General features: G+C 47.5%; 2 protein-coding genes and 1 pseudogene across 4 annotated transcripts in view; 2 read left to right on the top strand and 1 right to left on the bottom strand.

The window, feature by feature from the left end:
* Prodh (proline dehydrogenase 1) overlaps window positions 1–3645 on the top strand; it is a 21814-nt gene extending 18169 nt beyond the window's left edge. Inside the window, exons 12-14 of one of the 2 annotated variants that reach the window (XM_008843003.3) lie at window positions 586–684; window positions 2887–2975; window positions 3058–3645. In XM_008843003.3, coding sequence (XP_008841225.1) covers window positions 586–684; window positions 2887–2975; window positions 3058–3245 — 376 coding nt within the window. In that variant the 3' untranslated portion in view covers window positions 3246–3645. The remainder of the gene's footprint in view (window positions 1–585; window positions 685–2886; window positions 2976–3057) is intronic. The other variant, XM_029568258.1, reaches the window with a different exon arrangement.
* Window positions 3646–4207: 562 nt separating this feature from the next.
* LOC103742049 (protein DGCR6) lies at window positions 4208–9938 on the bottom strand. 2 transcript variants are annotated; one of them, XM_017800591.2, is made up of 5 exons: window positions 9761–9938; window positions 9479–9639; window positions 6212–6312; window positions 5457–5593; window positions 4208–4712 (listed from the first exon to the last, which is right to left on the bottom strand). In XM_017800591.2, the coding sequence occupies exons 1-4, from the start codon at window positions 9868–9870 to the stop codon at window positions 5471–5473; spliced, it is 495 nt and encodes a 164-aa protein (XP_017656080.1). In that variant the 5' UTR covers window positions 9871–9938; the 3' UTR covers window positions 4208–4712; window positions 5457–5470. The 2 variants fall into 2 exon arrangements, with proteins under 2 accessions (XP_017656080.1, XP_008841227.1); XM_008843005.3 differs by having other exon boundaries at window positions 5457–5597; window positions 9761–9929.
* The window catches only part of LOC103742076, a 17090-nt pseudogene continuing 9726 nt past the window's right edge, over window positions 9872–17235 (top strand).

The raw sequence follows: 17235 nt of genomic DNA, 5'->3' as shown, positions 1-17235 counted from the left end.
CTTTTTTTTTTTTTTTTTTTTTCCTGGACACTGGTCCTGTTCAAAAAGCACTGCTGCTGTTGTGTGACCCCAGATAGGGCACCAGCGATAGACCAAGGCAACACCACCACCCAAGTCCAGCTTGGTGAACCAATAGGTTTACTGGGGCTACTTACAGGAGTGTGGGCAACTAAAAGACAGGTGCATCACTGGAGCGCTTACCCCAGCATCAGGACAACTCACAAAAGCTGCAGTCCCTGGGGCTCCCTAAACAACTTGCAGGAATCTCTGCTTTCCAGCAGTTTACTGCTTTGTAATCTAGGGGAGGAACCTTGTGAACTTGTAACATTCTAAGCTTCCTGAGGGGGATAAGTTTCTAAGGTAAATTTCCTGAGGTTCCCTGAGTCTTCTGAGCCTCCCACCATCCTCCAGGCATGAAAGTTTCACATACAACAGCTGCAGAAACCAGGTGCTACCCTCGCTTTCCTGAGGCTGTGGGCCCTGGGGAGGTTAGGAACCAGCTTGTTGGGGCCAGCCTGCTCTAATAGGCCAAGGGCAGCACTAGTGGCCTGTGCCAAGCTTAGGCGGCATTGTCCCGGCCCCCAGGTGCCTGAACTATGTCCTGGAGGAGCTCAAGCACACCACCAAGGCAGAAGTGATGGTGGCCTCCCACAATGAGGACACAGTGCGCTTTACACTGCGCAGGTAGGTACTGCCAACCTGAGCTGGAGGCTTCTCTGTGGTTTCCAGGGCTGAGGGATCACAGTGACCTGTCAGGTACTGCTGGGCATTTTTCAGGTAATATCTGTGGAATGAGCTGGCCCAAGCCTTTAGCTCCCCACAGACTTGCCTGCTGTTCTTGATGTTGCCCCCCAGGAGCAAGACTATTTGCAGCTAGTTACATTAGTTTTTAAATTTAATACCGACCTTAGTAAAGTTTCAAGTTCAAAAAATAAATTTTGTTAGGTGATTGAAGTGATTCACTGACAGGCAGAGATTCGGTGTTAGATCCCAGGGCCCCTTGGGAAGCCTTGCCAGTGTGTTGTTTCATTTATCAAGTTTCCTGTAACATTTTAAGCCGCATCAGAATTTCTGTTTTCTCTTTAAATGCTTATCCCATGGAGCACAACTTCGGTAGAATTCTAGCAAGTCAAATACTGAAATAAGGTGAAGTAAATTCCCAAAGAGCCCAAGTATCCCCACAGTTCCCTATCTCATACTGTAACCCCCAAGAATTCCTGCACCAGGGCTTCAGTGACTCCCCCCGACTCCCTGTCCTAATGTTCCTGGATTTAGAAACAAAAGTTTGGTGGACCCTGGACAGTGGCCTTGCAGGGTTAGCTTCCCAGGAGTCATACTGGACTTCCACCATACAGTAGGAAGCACCATACCTGAGCTGGGACACCCAGGGGAGCTTCCTAAAGGCGATGAAGTGGAAGGACTGGATCATAGGTCAAGGGCACTTTTAGGCACTGCTTGGAGACCCCTGATTTCTAGCTCTAAATTCAGTGATTGTGAAACATCCTTTATTCAGAATATTTTACACAGCTTGAAATCACAAGGCACCCTGAATGCAACTATATGACAGGCAGGGGATACCAGCTGCAGAGGAGGCAGCAGGCCTCCTAAACTCCACTACCGCCTGGTATCACAGACCTTGGTGGCCAGCCGAGGGTTGAGGAAAGACCTGGAGACAAGACTCCTGCAGAGAGCGCTTCTGTGCTCTGGGCAGCCTGGGGCAGGTTCAGGGGATTGAGGTGATGAGAATGGAGGGAGTGTTAGGGGCCGGGAAAGCTCAGACCTTGCTAAGAACAAGGTGTGAGGAGGCCCAGGCTCCTCATGCCCTAGGAAACTAGAGATGAGAACACGGAATCATCACTGCAGATATTTAAACTGGGGAAGTCTGGTCAGATCCTACAAGGGGTGGTAGGAAGACAGGAGGGTGTTGGACAGTTTCCTTATCCCCCATCTAAGCAGTGCTAATAGAAATATAACTCAGTAGGGCTAGGGAAATGGCCCAGCCAGTGAGGTGCTTTCTGTACAAGCATGAGGATCCTAGTTTGATTCACAGAACCCATGTAAAAAAGTTGGGTGTGGTGGTGCATGTTTGTAATCCCAACAGGCAGCAATAGGAGGCTTCCTGGCCAGCTAGCTTAGCCAAATCAGGGAATCCCAAGATAATGAGACTGTCTCAGGAAACAAGGTGGATGGTTTCTGAGGGAACACTGTAGGTGGTCCTCTGGTCATACATATGCACACGTATACACATGAACATGCATACAAGCGCACGTATATGAAATACAATGTAATCCACAGCCATAGCTTTAATTTTCTAGTAGCCAGGTTAAAACAGAACAAAGAAATTATTCCAATAATGTATTTTAGGTCTAGGGGTGTGGCTCAGGGTGGCTCACTTGCCTGGCATGCACAAACAGGGCTCTGGGTTCATTTTCTGGCCAGTCTCCAGCATGCTCTGTGTATGTATGTGATAGTTGTAGTACATCTCCGCTCAGACCAGCACCCTCTGAGGACCTCTGGAGGCTGTGCACCTAACAGAGGAACTGTGGAGACAGGAACAGCCAACAAGGGGAGGATGAGGCAGGGGATGGGGACCCAGGCACCAGAGCAAAGTCCCAGAGGGCTGTAGGAGGGCCCAGAACAGAAGGTGAAGGCAGTGAAATGGAAGGGAGGAGGGCAGGGGAGAAAGGGAAAGTCTGCTACCTGGGTGTTCTCTGTGGGCAACAGGGCAGGCCAAGGAAACTTGTGAAGACCTGCCTGGATGGGGTAGAGCAGAGCCCATGTCCCTGCCCCACCCTACAGGGAACAGAAGCTACAATGTAGGTGGGAGGGAAACCCCTGGGGCAGTGTTCTGGGGTGGGTCCTCACCTGCCTGGCACCCTTTCACAGGATGGAAGAGCTAGGCCTGCATCCTGCTGATGGCCAGGTGTCCTTCGGGCAGCTGCTGGGCATGTGTGACCAAATTAGCTTTCCACTAGGTGAACTGGGTTGCCCTGGGCAGGGTGGGGGAGGGGCACCTGCTGAGGGTGGGCACTCACAGTTGCTCCTGTGTGTGTGCAGGCCAGGCAGGCTTTCCTGTGTACAAGTACGTACCCTATGGCCCTGTGATGGAGGTGCTGCCCTACCTGTCCCGCCGTGCCCTGGAGAACAGCAGCATCATGAAGGGCGCTCAGCGAGAGAGGAAGCTGCTATGGCAGGAGCTGCGCCGGCGGCTGTGCACTGGTAGCCTCCTCCACCACCCGGTCTAGCACCCAGTGCAGGGCCCATGCCTATACCACTCAACCTGTTACCTTGCAGGGCCTTAGGCAGGGCAGGACTTTGGGTGGGGCTGTGTTCCTCAGTCAGTGCAACAGCCCAACCCACCCTTACAGGGTTCACCTTTTTATACCCAAGCCTTTGAGGTACTGAGGTGGTGGCCACCTTTTGGGACTCCCAGTCCCCCCAGGAGCAGGTGCTCAGATGTGGGCTTAGCCAGAGCCTCTTGAACTGTCCTAATGAATGGGCACTGACTATCTCAGCAGGACCCATAGCCCTAGTCCAGTAGGACCAGCTTCTACCAGGGTCTAGTCCATCCCCCCAAATCCCAACAGTGGGCAAAGCACAGGCTGAGAAGGCTGCTTGGTCAATAAATCATTATTCTGTAGCCGAGAGCTGTGAACTTGTATCTGTACATGAAGTCAGCTCTGGGCAGCAGAGGGACTGGCCTGGATGGAGGACTATTACCTGCAGGCTCTGGAGGCCATCCCACTCCAGGCATGGGGGCAACACCTCTGCCTGATTGTATTGACACCCGGCTACCTACCTTTCCACAGCTCAGGCACCAGAGTCTTGATGAGTACAGACAGTGTGCAGATGCTGAGGCTCAGTTCCCTGCCAACCCTTCCTTCCATTCTGCCCTTTACTCCAGCAGCCCCAGGGACCTAACAAGTTCCAGCCTCTCTAATAGACCACTGACCAAGTCTGTGCAAGGGACTCCCCTGCCACTGCCTAAGCTCTTACCCAGAGTAGTTTGGAGGTGGGTCTTTGTGCCTTGGTTGGGGGACCTATATAGACAATGACAGTGCCAGGCATGAGGGCTAGGACTGGGACTGTGTACTCCGGAAGGTCCCTGTTTCATAGTGGCTGTAATTCAGCTGGCTTCAACATGGCCAGAGCTACTAGAAAAGGATCCTGCATGGACTTGGGCTGTGGTAGAAATATAGACACAAAACATCTGCAGGGGTCTTTATTTCTCTAGGCCATATAGGGCTTAGGCTTTGAGGCCTCTTTCACTTGGGGGCTGTGGCTATTAAGGGAGGGGCCATGACCAGAATAAGGCAAAGTCTGAGGCTAGAGGGTGGCATGTGCCCAGAGGGGAAGGCACCAGAACCAAAAGCCCCACTCAACAGCTAGTCCTGGGACTATCAGCTGGCAAGTTGGACCTCTTCCTCCTCAAGATACCATCCTAGTGTTTGGACAAAAAAGTTCAAAAGGTGGATGGCAGGTGCAGCCAGGGTCCAACCAGCCTCGTCTCAGAAAGATGAGAGCTGCTAGCAGCTCCTCAGTGGCTCTTGCAGCTTTCTGGCAACAGTGGACAAGGCTGCATTTCTAACCATCCTGGGCAATGGGGGCCAGTAGGGACCCCTACATGGTCACAGGCATGCCTTCCCTGCTTGGCAGCCCCTCTGTTGCAGTTTCCGGATGAGTTCCAACAGATTCATCTGCAGTGTCAGCTCCTGGAATGTAGAGGAGACCCTGTGAAGGCCATCATGACACCTGGTGCCCTGACAGATACAAGGGCCTAGAGGATACCAGGCAGTGAGGCTAAGGGGCTGACTTCCCTGTACGGGCTGGTCACAGCCAGGCAGAAAGGGGGAGAATCTGGGCTTTGGGGCCTAGCAAGGCCAGCAGTCTCTGACTGACACACTTAGAGGAGCATATAGGAGGCTGGCAAGTAGGAGGTGGGTAGATGGCCCAGCAAGATGGGAACAGGTGGGCAGTACCCCAGTGCCAGCTTGCTTACTTTCCTGTGAGCAAGGGTATTAGCCTCTGTGCCCTCCCATCTCACCCCTGTCCACTACTGGCCTTGGGTTTCACTAAAGACCAACAGGCTGACTCCAGACGGATTAGATGTGGTGGCATATGCTTATAATCTCTGCACTTAGAGCCAGTATGGCTGCATAGCAAGACCCTGCCTCAAAAAAACAAAACATTTTAAAAAACCCAAAGCAGCCGGGCATGGAGGTGCACACCTTTAATCCCAGCACTCAGGAGGCAGAGGCAGGAGGATCTCTGTGAGTTCAAGGGCAGCCTGGTCTACATAGTGAGTTCTAGGACAGCTACAGGGAGACCCTGTCTCAAAAAGACCAAAAGAAAAACCCTAAAGCAACACCCCCCGACCCAAAAAAAAACACCCTTCCAGACAAAAAAGCTCCAGATGGAATTGGACCTCCAGGGGTCAGGGAGGCCTAGACACTGACCTGTGGGTTGGTAGTCACGTAGAAACCAGCCACTCCTGCCTTCTCGAGTGTGCTCTGTTGGTCAGCCACCTTCCGGTCCAGCTCCAGGACAATCTTGCGGTCCATCGCCTGCTGTTCCTCTCGAATTCGATGCTCCACTGCCTGCCAATGGCTTGAATGAGGGTGGTTCCAGCTCGGCCTTCTGCCCAGCAATGCCTTCCACTTCCTCCTGGCTCCTATGCTAATCCCCAGGGAAGCCCCAGCTCCAGGGCTACAGTATTCTTACCACAATCAGGCCTCGCCTTTCTTGCCCTCACCAAACCCTGCAGAGGTGCTCTAAGAGCTAGAGCTGCCTTTGCAACTTCACCCTCCTGAAGTCACCTCCCTCACCCTCCACCCCATGGCTTGTTGATTTCTTGTGGGTCTGAAGCTGACCCTGAGCTCCGAGAAGGCGGGGCCTCTTCCTTGACTGACCCTGTGATCCCACCATTGCACTTTATTACCTCAGACTACTGGGACAGTGTCCCTGACTCAGCACCTGCTCTGTGCAGGCTTTAGTCCATAAGAGCTGCTGGGGGCTGGGGAGGGGGGGCAGAAGAGTGACAGATGGGCTCTGACTGCTAGTCAGGGCATACCCCAATCCCCATGGGGAGAAGCCATGTGCTGAGACTCACCAAGCCTCTAGCAGCCCATAGCTTCTGAGCCACCCTGAGACTTTGGTGAGGCAGATGGTACCTACAAGGAGCTAGGTCCAGCCATTTCATCCCACTTCCTACCTCCAGCTCGCGCTGATGAGCTGCCTGGAGCACTGGCAGGTTGTGGGGCCGGCAGGTCTGCTGGGCTTCCTGATGCTTCTGCCTCAGAGCCTGCCTGAGCACTGGGAAGGGATGAGAGCTGTCAGCAATAGCAGGTGTTGGGAAGAGGGGGGCTACCCAAGTCAGGGTGAGGAAGGGGCCCACTCTAAGGCTCTCCCCTGCTGGAAGCCCTGTACTAGGCACCTAGGAGAGCTTTGGTCCCTGTAGGACCACTCTCATCCAGGATACCTTCCTTCATCTCCAGGGTACTTCAGAAGGTACAGAGCACTAAAAGGGGATGGTGTAGGTAAGGTGGGTATGGCAATATGCCCAAAACTGTAGACTTGGGATAGGGAGAGGAGACAGGCAGGTGGTTGCTAGGCTCAGATAGAGTTCTGGCCATCACCTATGGGACACGTACTGAAGTAGTTAAGAGCCAAAGGCCTGTGAAAGAAGGGGTTGCTGTGTGCCAGCAGTGTGGCGGTGTTCAACTTTGGTGCTGGGAGCACAGGATGAAAGGAAACTGCAATTTTAAGACACCATGCAGCCAGTATGAGCATCAGATGGCTACTTGGCCCAGGCTGGGAGTATGGCTGGCAGCCCATAAGAAAACTCAAAACCCAATACCCTCTTAGTCTTCGACAGCTGTATTGGGGGGGGGGGTCCGTGATAACTACCCTGGCCCCTGCTGTGCCCACAGCTTCCCCTATATCTCATCATTTTGTATATACCTCAATGATCACATCTGTTGTTTTAAACCAAGGGCTACTCTCAAGATATGTCTACAAATACAAAGCAAGAAAAGAGATTGCTTTGTTATCTGGTCACAGTGCACACGAGGTAGAAGCAGGGCTTGAGGCAAAAGGTCATCTCATTCACTTCATTTAGCAAATGTTGCTTCAAGTCCTAGATCAATTCCCAGATTCCACATTGGCTGCCTGCTCAGGAGGAGCCCCACTATGGTAATGACCAAGGAAAGCAAAGGTGGCCAGTTCTGAACACCACCTGCTGGATCTGCTGAAGGCAAGGCTGCACTGACAGGTACACCAAGCCTTCCAACAGTCAATGACAAAGATACCAAGAACTGCCCCACTCAAAGGGCCCTAAGAAAAGGCCAGTTCAAGGCAGGGAGAAAACAAGAAAAAATAAGAAGGGACTTCCTCCCTTTCTGGGAGGGAAGAAGTGCAGGAAAAAAGATGGGGATGCACCGGAAGGAACCAGGGTGAGCTGAGCACTGACAAGAATGAGCAAAGCTGGGCCTGGCAGCACAGGTTCAAGATCCCTGCAGGTGCACTGCCAGTTCTAGGCCAACCTAGACTCCACAGACTGATCAAAAACCAGAAAGGAAGAAAATGAATTGAGTCATGTACTTTAGATTTGTGAATTATATGCATCTTATACCTCTATCAAAACCTTTTTTTTTAAGAAAAAAAAGCATAACCAAGAAAAAATATAAATCCTATATAAATTCTTTGGAAACTAGAGACTTCATGTCCTACCTACTACACTGGCAAAATAAGAAAACTGCAGACTGATGTCTATCATGAATAAAGGGGAGAAAAAACAAATATTTTCATGAATCAACTCCAACATACAGGGAGATGACTCAGTAAAATGCTTGTGCAAGCATGAGGTTCTGAGGGTGGATCCCTATCACCCTTGTAGAAAACTGGGTGCAGCCTCAGTGCTGGGGAGCAGAGTCAGGCTGATTCCTACAGCTCACTGGCCAGCCAGTCTGGCCAAATCAGTGATCTCCAGGGTCAGCGACAGACCCTGTATCAAAAAGATGGAGAAAAATTGAGAGATACCCCAGATCTATCTCTGGTCTCCACATTTGGGCACACAAGTACATATGCATTTGTATACACATGTGCACACAACCACATGAACAGGTCCACACATGCACACAAAAAGTTTAAACAAATCCGACACACATAAAAAGACAAATGTATCATTACTGCACTGGATCCATTCCCAGGATGCAGCTCATTTTAGTAATTTAGAAATCAATGTCATTCATCGTAGTAACAGAAAAACTGATTGTCTCCATAAGTACAGGGATAGGTTTTAACAAAATCTAGTATCCACCCTAATCTGGTGGCACACAGGTACTGCCTGCCCTCACAGTGAGGTGATCTTGCGTCATTACCAGAAATGCCACATTTACTTAGCACTTAAGCTTCCACCTGCTGTCCAGTGTACAGGAAACCACAGTGCAGAGAGGTTAAATGATAGCATGAGGAAACAATCTGGTAAATCCACAGCAAGGGCATCACACAGATAAAATGCACTGGAACTTTAAAAGCCAGTGCCACTATAAATACTGGGGACTATTCCAGAAGCAAAGACCCAAGTAACCAATTAGAATGCACACCCCTGGCCTGGATTCTTAATTATAAATGGCAATTTGAAACACATTAAGTAATATAGCCATGAACTGAATGTCTGGAGACACTGAAATGGTTCACTATGGCAGTGTAGGAGGGTGTTTTTTTATTTTTTAAAAAAATATTAGCTGGGTGTGGTAGCCCATGCCTTTAATCCCAGCACTTGGGAGGCAGGCGGATCTTTATGAGTTCGAGGCCAGCCTGGTCTACATAGCGAGTTCCACGGCAGCTGGGGCTACAGCAAGACCCTGTCTCAAAAAGACCAAAAAAAAAATATTTTTGTTTTATACATATGAGTTATTTTGCCTGCATGTTTGTAAGGGCACTCATGTTGTGCAATGCCTGCAGAGGAGGGTGTCAGATCCCCTGGAAATGGAGTTATGAATGCTTGTTAGCTGCCATGTAGGTGCTGGAAATCGAACCCAGATCCTCTGGAAGAACAGCAAGTGTTCCTACTCACTGAACCATCTCTCCAGCCCTAAGGGTGTTTTATCTAAAGCACTGGCCCATAATCCATGCACATTTGGTGCCCTCCGCCCGGCAAAAGGGGGCAAAAGGGAACGGATTCTAAAGGGGACCGCACAGCTGGCACCAGACATACTTCCAGACATGATAGACATCTGTGGTCAACAACTACAGGGCAGGTCTGCCGCGGAGTAGGCCAAACACAAAGCCCTTGGGCCACCCTGCCTCGGAGGCTGTGGGGACACAATGAAGCACAAGCAGGGAGTTGGGGGGCAGGATAAAGGGCTGTGCAGCTAAACCTTTCAAAAGCGCTAGCGCTGGCTCTGCACCCCTGACGGGTCCACCCGAAGCTCCTGCGGCCAGAGATGCCTGGGGAAGGCCTGCCGCCCCCGCGCACCTCGGTGCTCGTTCTGCAGCCGCAGTCGCTGGTTGTACAGGCTCTTTTCGGTGAGGTGCTGGATTTCCAGCAGCCCCTGCACGATCTCGAACACGGTGCCGTCGAGCAGCGCCAGGGCGAGGTCGCTGAGCGTGGTGTAGGACAGGCGTTGCTGGAAGGAGCTGCGGGCAGAGGGGCGCTGAGCGCAGCCGCGGCCCCGGGCAACCCGGCCCCTGACAACCGGACTCCAGACAGCCCGACCCCCGGCTCCAGACAACCCGACCCCCGGCCCCAGGCTCGCACCTCGGGAGCTCCTTGACCAGACTCTGCAGTGCGGACAGCAGCTGGTAGTGCCGCTCCTGCTGCCGGGCCCTGTCGGCGACCTCGTCCCCAGCGCCCGCGTAGTGCTCCATAATGCCGGCCGCCGCCACGCCCCTCGCGTCAGCCTCTGGAGCAGGTCACGCACAAGCCCCGCCTCTCACGTCCGTCCTGGGCGCGCTCGCCGCCGTGCGTCCTCCAGAACGACGCTCGCCCCGCCCCTCCGCGGAGGTTCCTCCCAGTCACGATGTATTGGGGTTATGTGTTGGGGGCTAACTAGGCCTCCCGCCCGGTTGGGTTGACCTTAAAGCTCAGGATCGCTGCGCCTTCACATCCTGGTATTTCGGAGGCAGGTTCCGCCCGCACTGAGTGTGCGCAGACGGAAGCTCGGCCCCCTCGCCACTGGAGGCGGGGAGCCCCAGCACAGCCTGAGCCCCTGGAAGAGGGTCAGGCAGTGGCATCCGTGGGCACCTGGGAACCCCTCTCGTCCTCTAAGCCATGTGGTGCCTGTGTGTTCGCTCTCTTCGCCCGCTGTGTTTCAGACCATGGCAAAGGACCATGCTGGAGTTAACTGGCCAATACAGAAGCAAAATACAAGGTCTTGCCCCAAAATTTATTATACCAAGCCTGAGAACACAGATTCAGGGTGCCCGGAATGACATTCCATCGAGATTACGTGAAGAAAGCATGAAGTCATGAATTGTGGTGGTTACTGTGCTCCATGAGGCCGCATTATGGCTATGCCTGAATAAAGACAGCCTGACTCTTAGCATCCATTATAGCCAAGCACAGACCAAATCCCTAGAACCGCCTTCAGAGGCTGTGCAACAAGGCCTTGCTGTTTCTTTTACAGCATGCGATGGGGAAGTAAAAGTGGGCTCTTATTAAGGGATTATGTTCCTTCTGTCCCTGTACTGACATAGAATAGCATACACAACTAAAAACAGATGTCATTGATTTAACCTTTTGTTTGCAGCGTAAGTGGGATAAATTTATTCCAGCAAACATCTGCTGTTTGCAGAAGTGGCTAGATTGATATACAAAACATACATACATACATACATTATTCTGGGTTAAGGGCAAGGAAAGGTCAGGAAGGATTAAGGGTGTATTTCCAGGTCCTCAGTGAGTTTGTCTACATTATAAGATTAATTTTTTGGTTGCAAGTGACTTTTAGTCACTTGTCCAGAGTATGTCCATATTGTAAAGTTATTACCACACTGAATCAGTGCATTTACTTAAAACACTGATGGGGGCATTAGGTAGGCAGGTTACAGCAGAGAGAGAAAATTTCCATAGGGTTCAGGTGTCACAATATTTGTGCTTTCAGGTTGATGGAAATGGTCTGATAAATTAGAATTTGAGGGCAGAACCTCCCTCTAGCCTAGAACTCATGCCAATCCTCCCCTGTCTCAGCTTCCAGAGTGCTGGGGACACAGGCATGAATCACCACACCCAGCTTTCTGCTATCTTTAGTAATATATTCTAAAAGTTTTAACTAATAGTGGTAAAAGGATGTGGCCACTGGGGTTTTGGATGTGACTCTGACTTGATATCACCACACCTCAGAGATCATTACTGGTCTGTGGATGTAGAGAACACAGCAGCAAAGGGCCAAGGGTGGAAAAATACTGGGTAGGTTTCCTCTGTTCCCCATTCCTTGTTAAGGAGATCAGTGGAGGTGTCTGTGAGAGGCCCCAATAAAGAGGACTCAGACCAAAGGTACCTGGGCTGCAGTGTAGGTGTTGGTGGTATCTCAGCTAGCTAGGGGCCTCCTGTCTTCAACAACAGCTTCCCTGACATGCATAGTCTGTGCACCCGAGGGGAAGGTAAATTTCTCCCAGGAGGCTTACGTGGCAAAGCCTTATCATTGCTTATGGTGAGGACTGAAAACATGCCACACAAGAGCTGAAATCCATATGACACTTTGTAACAAGTGATATGTGCAATCATAAGGGCCTGAGTTGGGATCTCCAGCACACACTAAAGAAGCTGAGTGTGGCAGTACATGCCTATAAATCCCAAAACTGGGAGATGGAGACAGGAGGATCCTGGGGGCTCACTGGCAGCCAGTTTAGCCCATCTTGAAAAACAAGATGAAGAATAATAAAGGAAGAATGAATGCACTGGTACATATGCCCTCCCCACCCACACATGTACATCACACATACAAAAAGAAGCTCTCCTAAGTCAAGTTTTTGGGGCATATGCCTATAGTTTCAGTAAGAAGGAGGCTGATATAATAGGATCATGAGTTCAAGAAACATGTAAAGGCCAGAGGTTGTAAAGTTACATAGTGAGTTTAAGATCAGCCTGAGCTGCATAGTCAACTCTGTCACAAAAACCAAACCCATAAAATAGAAGAAAGCTAATTGAGCCAAACCTTGGATTAATTTAAGCTGTGTGCACAGACAAGCTTAGGCTGAAATGCTAAGAATCTATATTGACTTGAGTAGATTGCCCTTCCCTGCTAAAATTTGGGATTAAAATTTGTATATATGACACTCAGAAAAAGCAACTTCATTTGTAGAGAGATTTTGGCTATGTGGTTTTTTTGTGTGAAGTGGGCTCATTGTGACACCTGTATCCTGTTCCCTTGACTATTTTTAATGCTTTGTGTGTGTGTTGTACATGTGTACATGTTTATGTGGATGTATACCCATGTGTGTGCCTGTGAGCATGCACATGTGAGCATGTAAGGACCAGAGGTTGACATGGAGCATCTTCCTCAGTTGTTGTCCACTTTATTTCTTTGCGACAGAGTCTCTCACTGAACTTGAAGCATATTTTTGGCTAGGCTGACTGCTATTGAGCTCTGCCTATCTCACCCTCTGAGCCCTGGCATTACAGATGCACACTACAGTGCAAGGTTTTTTATGTAGGTGTTGGGAATCTGAATGTAGGTCCTCAGGTTTGCTCAGCAGGCACTTTACTGAGGCATCTTCTAAGCCCCAGAGGTGGTATAATTCTTAATTTACTTTGGAGTATGAATAAGAGAAATGATACTTTCTTAAAGAAAGGGTTCTCATAACACTGCCTCTTAAGGGCTTTGCACTTTCAGAATCACATTCCCCATGGTGTCATCTAGTTTTTAACAATTATGTAACCATGTTGTGCAGTCCTGGTTACATTTCCCTTCTTTTAGGCCATGATGAGCTCTTGAGTAGTGAATTCAGATCTAGATAATTTAGAAATTACAGTGAAGAGACCTATATTTGGAGGAGTAATTTACATGTATAAATATGCTCCAAAGTGACTGCAATTTAATGTTGACAGTATACCAGATTATGATGAATAGCTTTAATTACATGTTTAAAAGTCATGATACAGGGCTTGGATGTAGCTCAGCTGCTTTCTATCAGGCATGATACCCTGGGTTCTACATAAACTGGGGGGGGGGGTGCATGCCCATAATCCCAGCACTCAGGAGTTAATGGGAGGAAGATCAAAAGTTCAGGGTCATCTTCAGCTACATAGTGAGTTACAGGCCAACCTGAGATACATGAGACCATGTCTGGAAAAAAGGTCATTAAATGTTCACATACATAAATCTGGGTATCAGAATGTAAGCAATTCTTGTAGTGTCGGAATGTGTCTTTAATATATTAAGAAATAAAAAATGTACCCAAAACAGGGGACATAGACATGAGTCATAGAATGTCATTGTGTACTGTATAATATCCTCTGATTGCTGAGACCCAAGTCACATTACTTCCCCAGGTAACATATCACAGCTTATGACAGCAAAGAAGAATGAAGCCCAGGGTTCACTATGGTACCATGATACCTGTGATACCACATGACAGCTAATGGAGGACACAGACTTCTATCATATATGTCACTAAGTCGTGTAATTTAAGTCAGCTGGGAGAAGGGATAGAAACCATCATACTATGTCATGATGTCACATATGATACCATACAGTGATCCACAGGAGAGCAAACCAATGAATTGTATCATATCATGTGACTGTGTCATACCTTAAGCTAGCAAGTAAAGCAGGCTGGAGTTACAGTTTTTCCACTCTGTTGTGTACTATGTCATATGACAGTGAGCCACAGTCTGTCAAAGGGATGGTGTGACATAGTCTGTGCATTGTAATGTAACATGCCAGGACTGCAATCCGTCCTCAGGTGACGCGGGCTGGGTCTGTTACACTGACGTCAGGGGGATGAGGATGTTTCCATTTTCAGTTGTTATAATACCCTAGAGGCCTCAGGATCTCATGTATGCTAGGCAAGAGTTCTATAACTGTGCCATACCTCCAGCCCAAATGCTGAGTATTATTAACATCTAATGTTCTCAGGTATTTTTATTGATGCCCTCTCATTTTCCTATATAAAAGAAGTATACCCCAATACCTAAATGTTCTTTTCCAATTTATAAATTTCAGCCTTATGATAACTTTGGTTTTTCTCAAAACTAAATATATGTAAATACCAATAAGAAAATTATCATCTACTACAGTTAATAAAGGATTAAAATAGAAAAAAACACCATAGAGGCCTGGTGACTTAAGCAAGTCTGGTCTGGTTCCTCACCCTACAGAAGATAAGATGGGATGCACACCTAAGAAACATTATGTTACCAAGAAATATAAAATGCATTATGTCAGTTGAGAGGAGGGAGGTATCAGTCTCTTATGTCATTTGTAACATGTGGTAACAAATGACAACTGAGGGAGAGGCCCAGTTTGGCTTATATTATCACATAAGATATACGACAGTTGAGGGACACACACTTTCACTACTTTGTGTCATTATGTAACTCATCTGATATCTAATATTTATCTAAGAATATGACAGAGGGGAAGGCAGCCCTGATTCATATTACATCACAGTGTTACTGAGGATATCAGGTAACATCAAAGACCACACGCCTCAGCCACATACTGTCACTATGGCATATATTAAATCCTATAATGACTAAAGGCGAAGACATGTCTCTGTGACTCATGACATCACATACATTTCACACAGCAAATGGGAGAGGATACAGTCACTACTCACCTCAAGTCGGGTTACCATAGGATACCAACATAACAGCAGAGAAAGTCATTATGACACTATGTAAAAGTGACACAAGTGCTGGTGGGAATGTGAGGACTAAAGTCACATTCCATCACCATATTGCATGAAATATCACATAACGGCCAAGAGAAGGATGCACACACAGGCACATTGTGTTGCTAGGTTCGGTGCTTACTACTAGCCTCTGTGTTGAAGAGATTATGAATGAATGAAGGTTCATGAACGAATGTCAGGTAAAATCTATGCACCATTGTCTCTAGCAGTATATAGCATATAGTGCATGTGGTACATTGTTCACACACACACACACACACACACACACACACACATTCTGTGGTTAAGAGGGACAGATGCATGAGTAACTGAGAACAATGCTTCCTCTATGAAGTATTATGCTTAGAAGTATGAGGGTCATGTACTACATTCTTCTGTGATTTTAATGCTATGTTTAACAGCATAAGTACATTAATGAGCAGACATCACATCTCTGGGAATCAATATGCTTAGCGTTGTTCATCTAGTACAGTGTTCTATTGAATACACAGTTAATCTGTGTTTATTAGGGGGCAGATCCCTGAATGGCTTAGCATAGTGCTTTTTTCTATGAAATTAACTTCACATGGAGAGTGGTGCAGGTACTGCATCTTTTTGTTCCATGTTTAAACCCCATGTTTAACAGATGAGGTACAAGATTGCCCGAGTGTAATACTGACTTTGGGAAATACTATGTTTAGCATTATGTGTTTCCTGTAGTGTATTTTTCAGTGATAGCCGTTAGACGACTTCTCAGGTGCAGGTGCTAGTGTTAGCTTAGAGAAACACTGTATTTAGCTGTGTGTGGTGTGTGTAATACATACTTTTGGGATATGTTTTAAGTCTGTGTTTAACAGAGCTTGGTGCATGAACAACAAAGCACGTTATTATCTCTGATAAAGACTTTCTTGAACATTATATATTGCATGTAATATTTTGTTCAATGATGCTTGTGCAAATGCTATTTACCAAAAGTAGGTATATAAATTGCAAAATAGCATACTCTCTGAGTGGTGTATGACAATCAACATGACTTATTATGTAATAAAATGTATACAACAATGTCACCACTTTTCAGTGTATGTCAGTAGCCTTAAGTACAGAAGTTTGAAACAGCAGGAGTAAAGGGAGCTTCTACAGCTTATGATGGATCTCCTGTGGTCTGGAGGTATGGGTTGATGTATTTCAGGTAGTGTAAGACAGGAAAAACCCTGCCAGCCAAGAATACTATATGCAGCACAATTGTTCTTCAAAATGAAGGTAAAATTAACACAATTTCAGTTGGGGATACAGCTCAGTGGTAAAGCACTTGTCTAGCATGTATGAGGCCTAAGGTTCAGCCCCCAGATTCACAGAAAAACTAAACTAGAACAAAAAGAAATTAAGATAGTCCCAGGCAAGCAAAAGCTGGAGTTTATTACTATTAGATTTTCTGAACAAGAAATGCTCATGGGCGCAACAACAAAACACACCATAGATAAATGAAAGGAAAAACAACAACACAGAACTGTTGGCAAGTCCTTCCAGTTGATAGTAAGGATGGTCAGATGAAATGTAAAGGTAAACAGACACACAGACACACACACAAAGGGAAGCCCTGTATTGTAATTTGCATTCATAAATCAGCTTTTCATTATTTTATAGGATTTAAAAGACAAAAACAAGTACTAGATAAATGGCTCAGTGGTTAAGAGTGCTGGCTGCTCTAGTAAAGGACCTGGGTTTGGTTAGCACCCACTTGGCAGCTAACTGTTCATAACTCTGGGTCTGGAAGATCTGACGCCATCTTCTGTTCACCATGGGCAATGCATGCATGTGGTACACTTACATACATGCAGGCAAAACACACACAAAAAAATTAAAATAAATAAAAATAAAAGACAAAAACAACAAAAATAAGCTTATGTAAATTGTAATATAATGTAAATTATGGGGATGGAGTAGAGATTTTAAAGATTTATTTTCTATTTCTATGTATGTGTATGTATGTGTCTGCCACATATGTGTGGGTACCCCAGGAGGCCAGAAGAGGGCATCAGATCCCTTAGAGTTGGAGTTACAAGGGTTGTGGATCACCCAATGTGAATGCCAGGAACTGAACTCAGGTCCTCTGGAGGAGGACCAAGTGCTCTTAAACACCGAACCATCCCACAAGGCCCTAAGGAGTAGAGTTTTTAATGTCTATAGTTAAGTTCTACATGCTCTTCCTCATATGCAAATCCTAGCTTATAATGTGACCTGCATACATGTAAATAGCTGTAAGTTAGGGGATAGTTTAACATTTAGAGACCAAGGATGGGTAATATTAGGTGACGAAGAAGGACAGAATGCAAAAGAACACACAAGTTGTGAAAGAGGATATAAAGCTGCTTGTTTTCCCAGTTTCAACTCCGCCAT

The sequence above is a fragment of the Nannospalax galili genome, unplaced genomic scaffold (genome assembly GCF_000622305.1).
Source record: "Nannospalax galili isolate Female #2095 unplaced genomic scaffold, S.galili_v1.0 scaffold820, whole genome shotgun sequence".
NCBI lineage: Eukaryota > Metazoa > Chordata > Mammalia > Rodentia > Spalacidae > Nannospalax > Nannospalax galili.
This window is presented reverse-complemented; position numbering and strand designations above follow the sequence as displayed.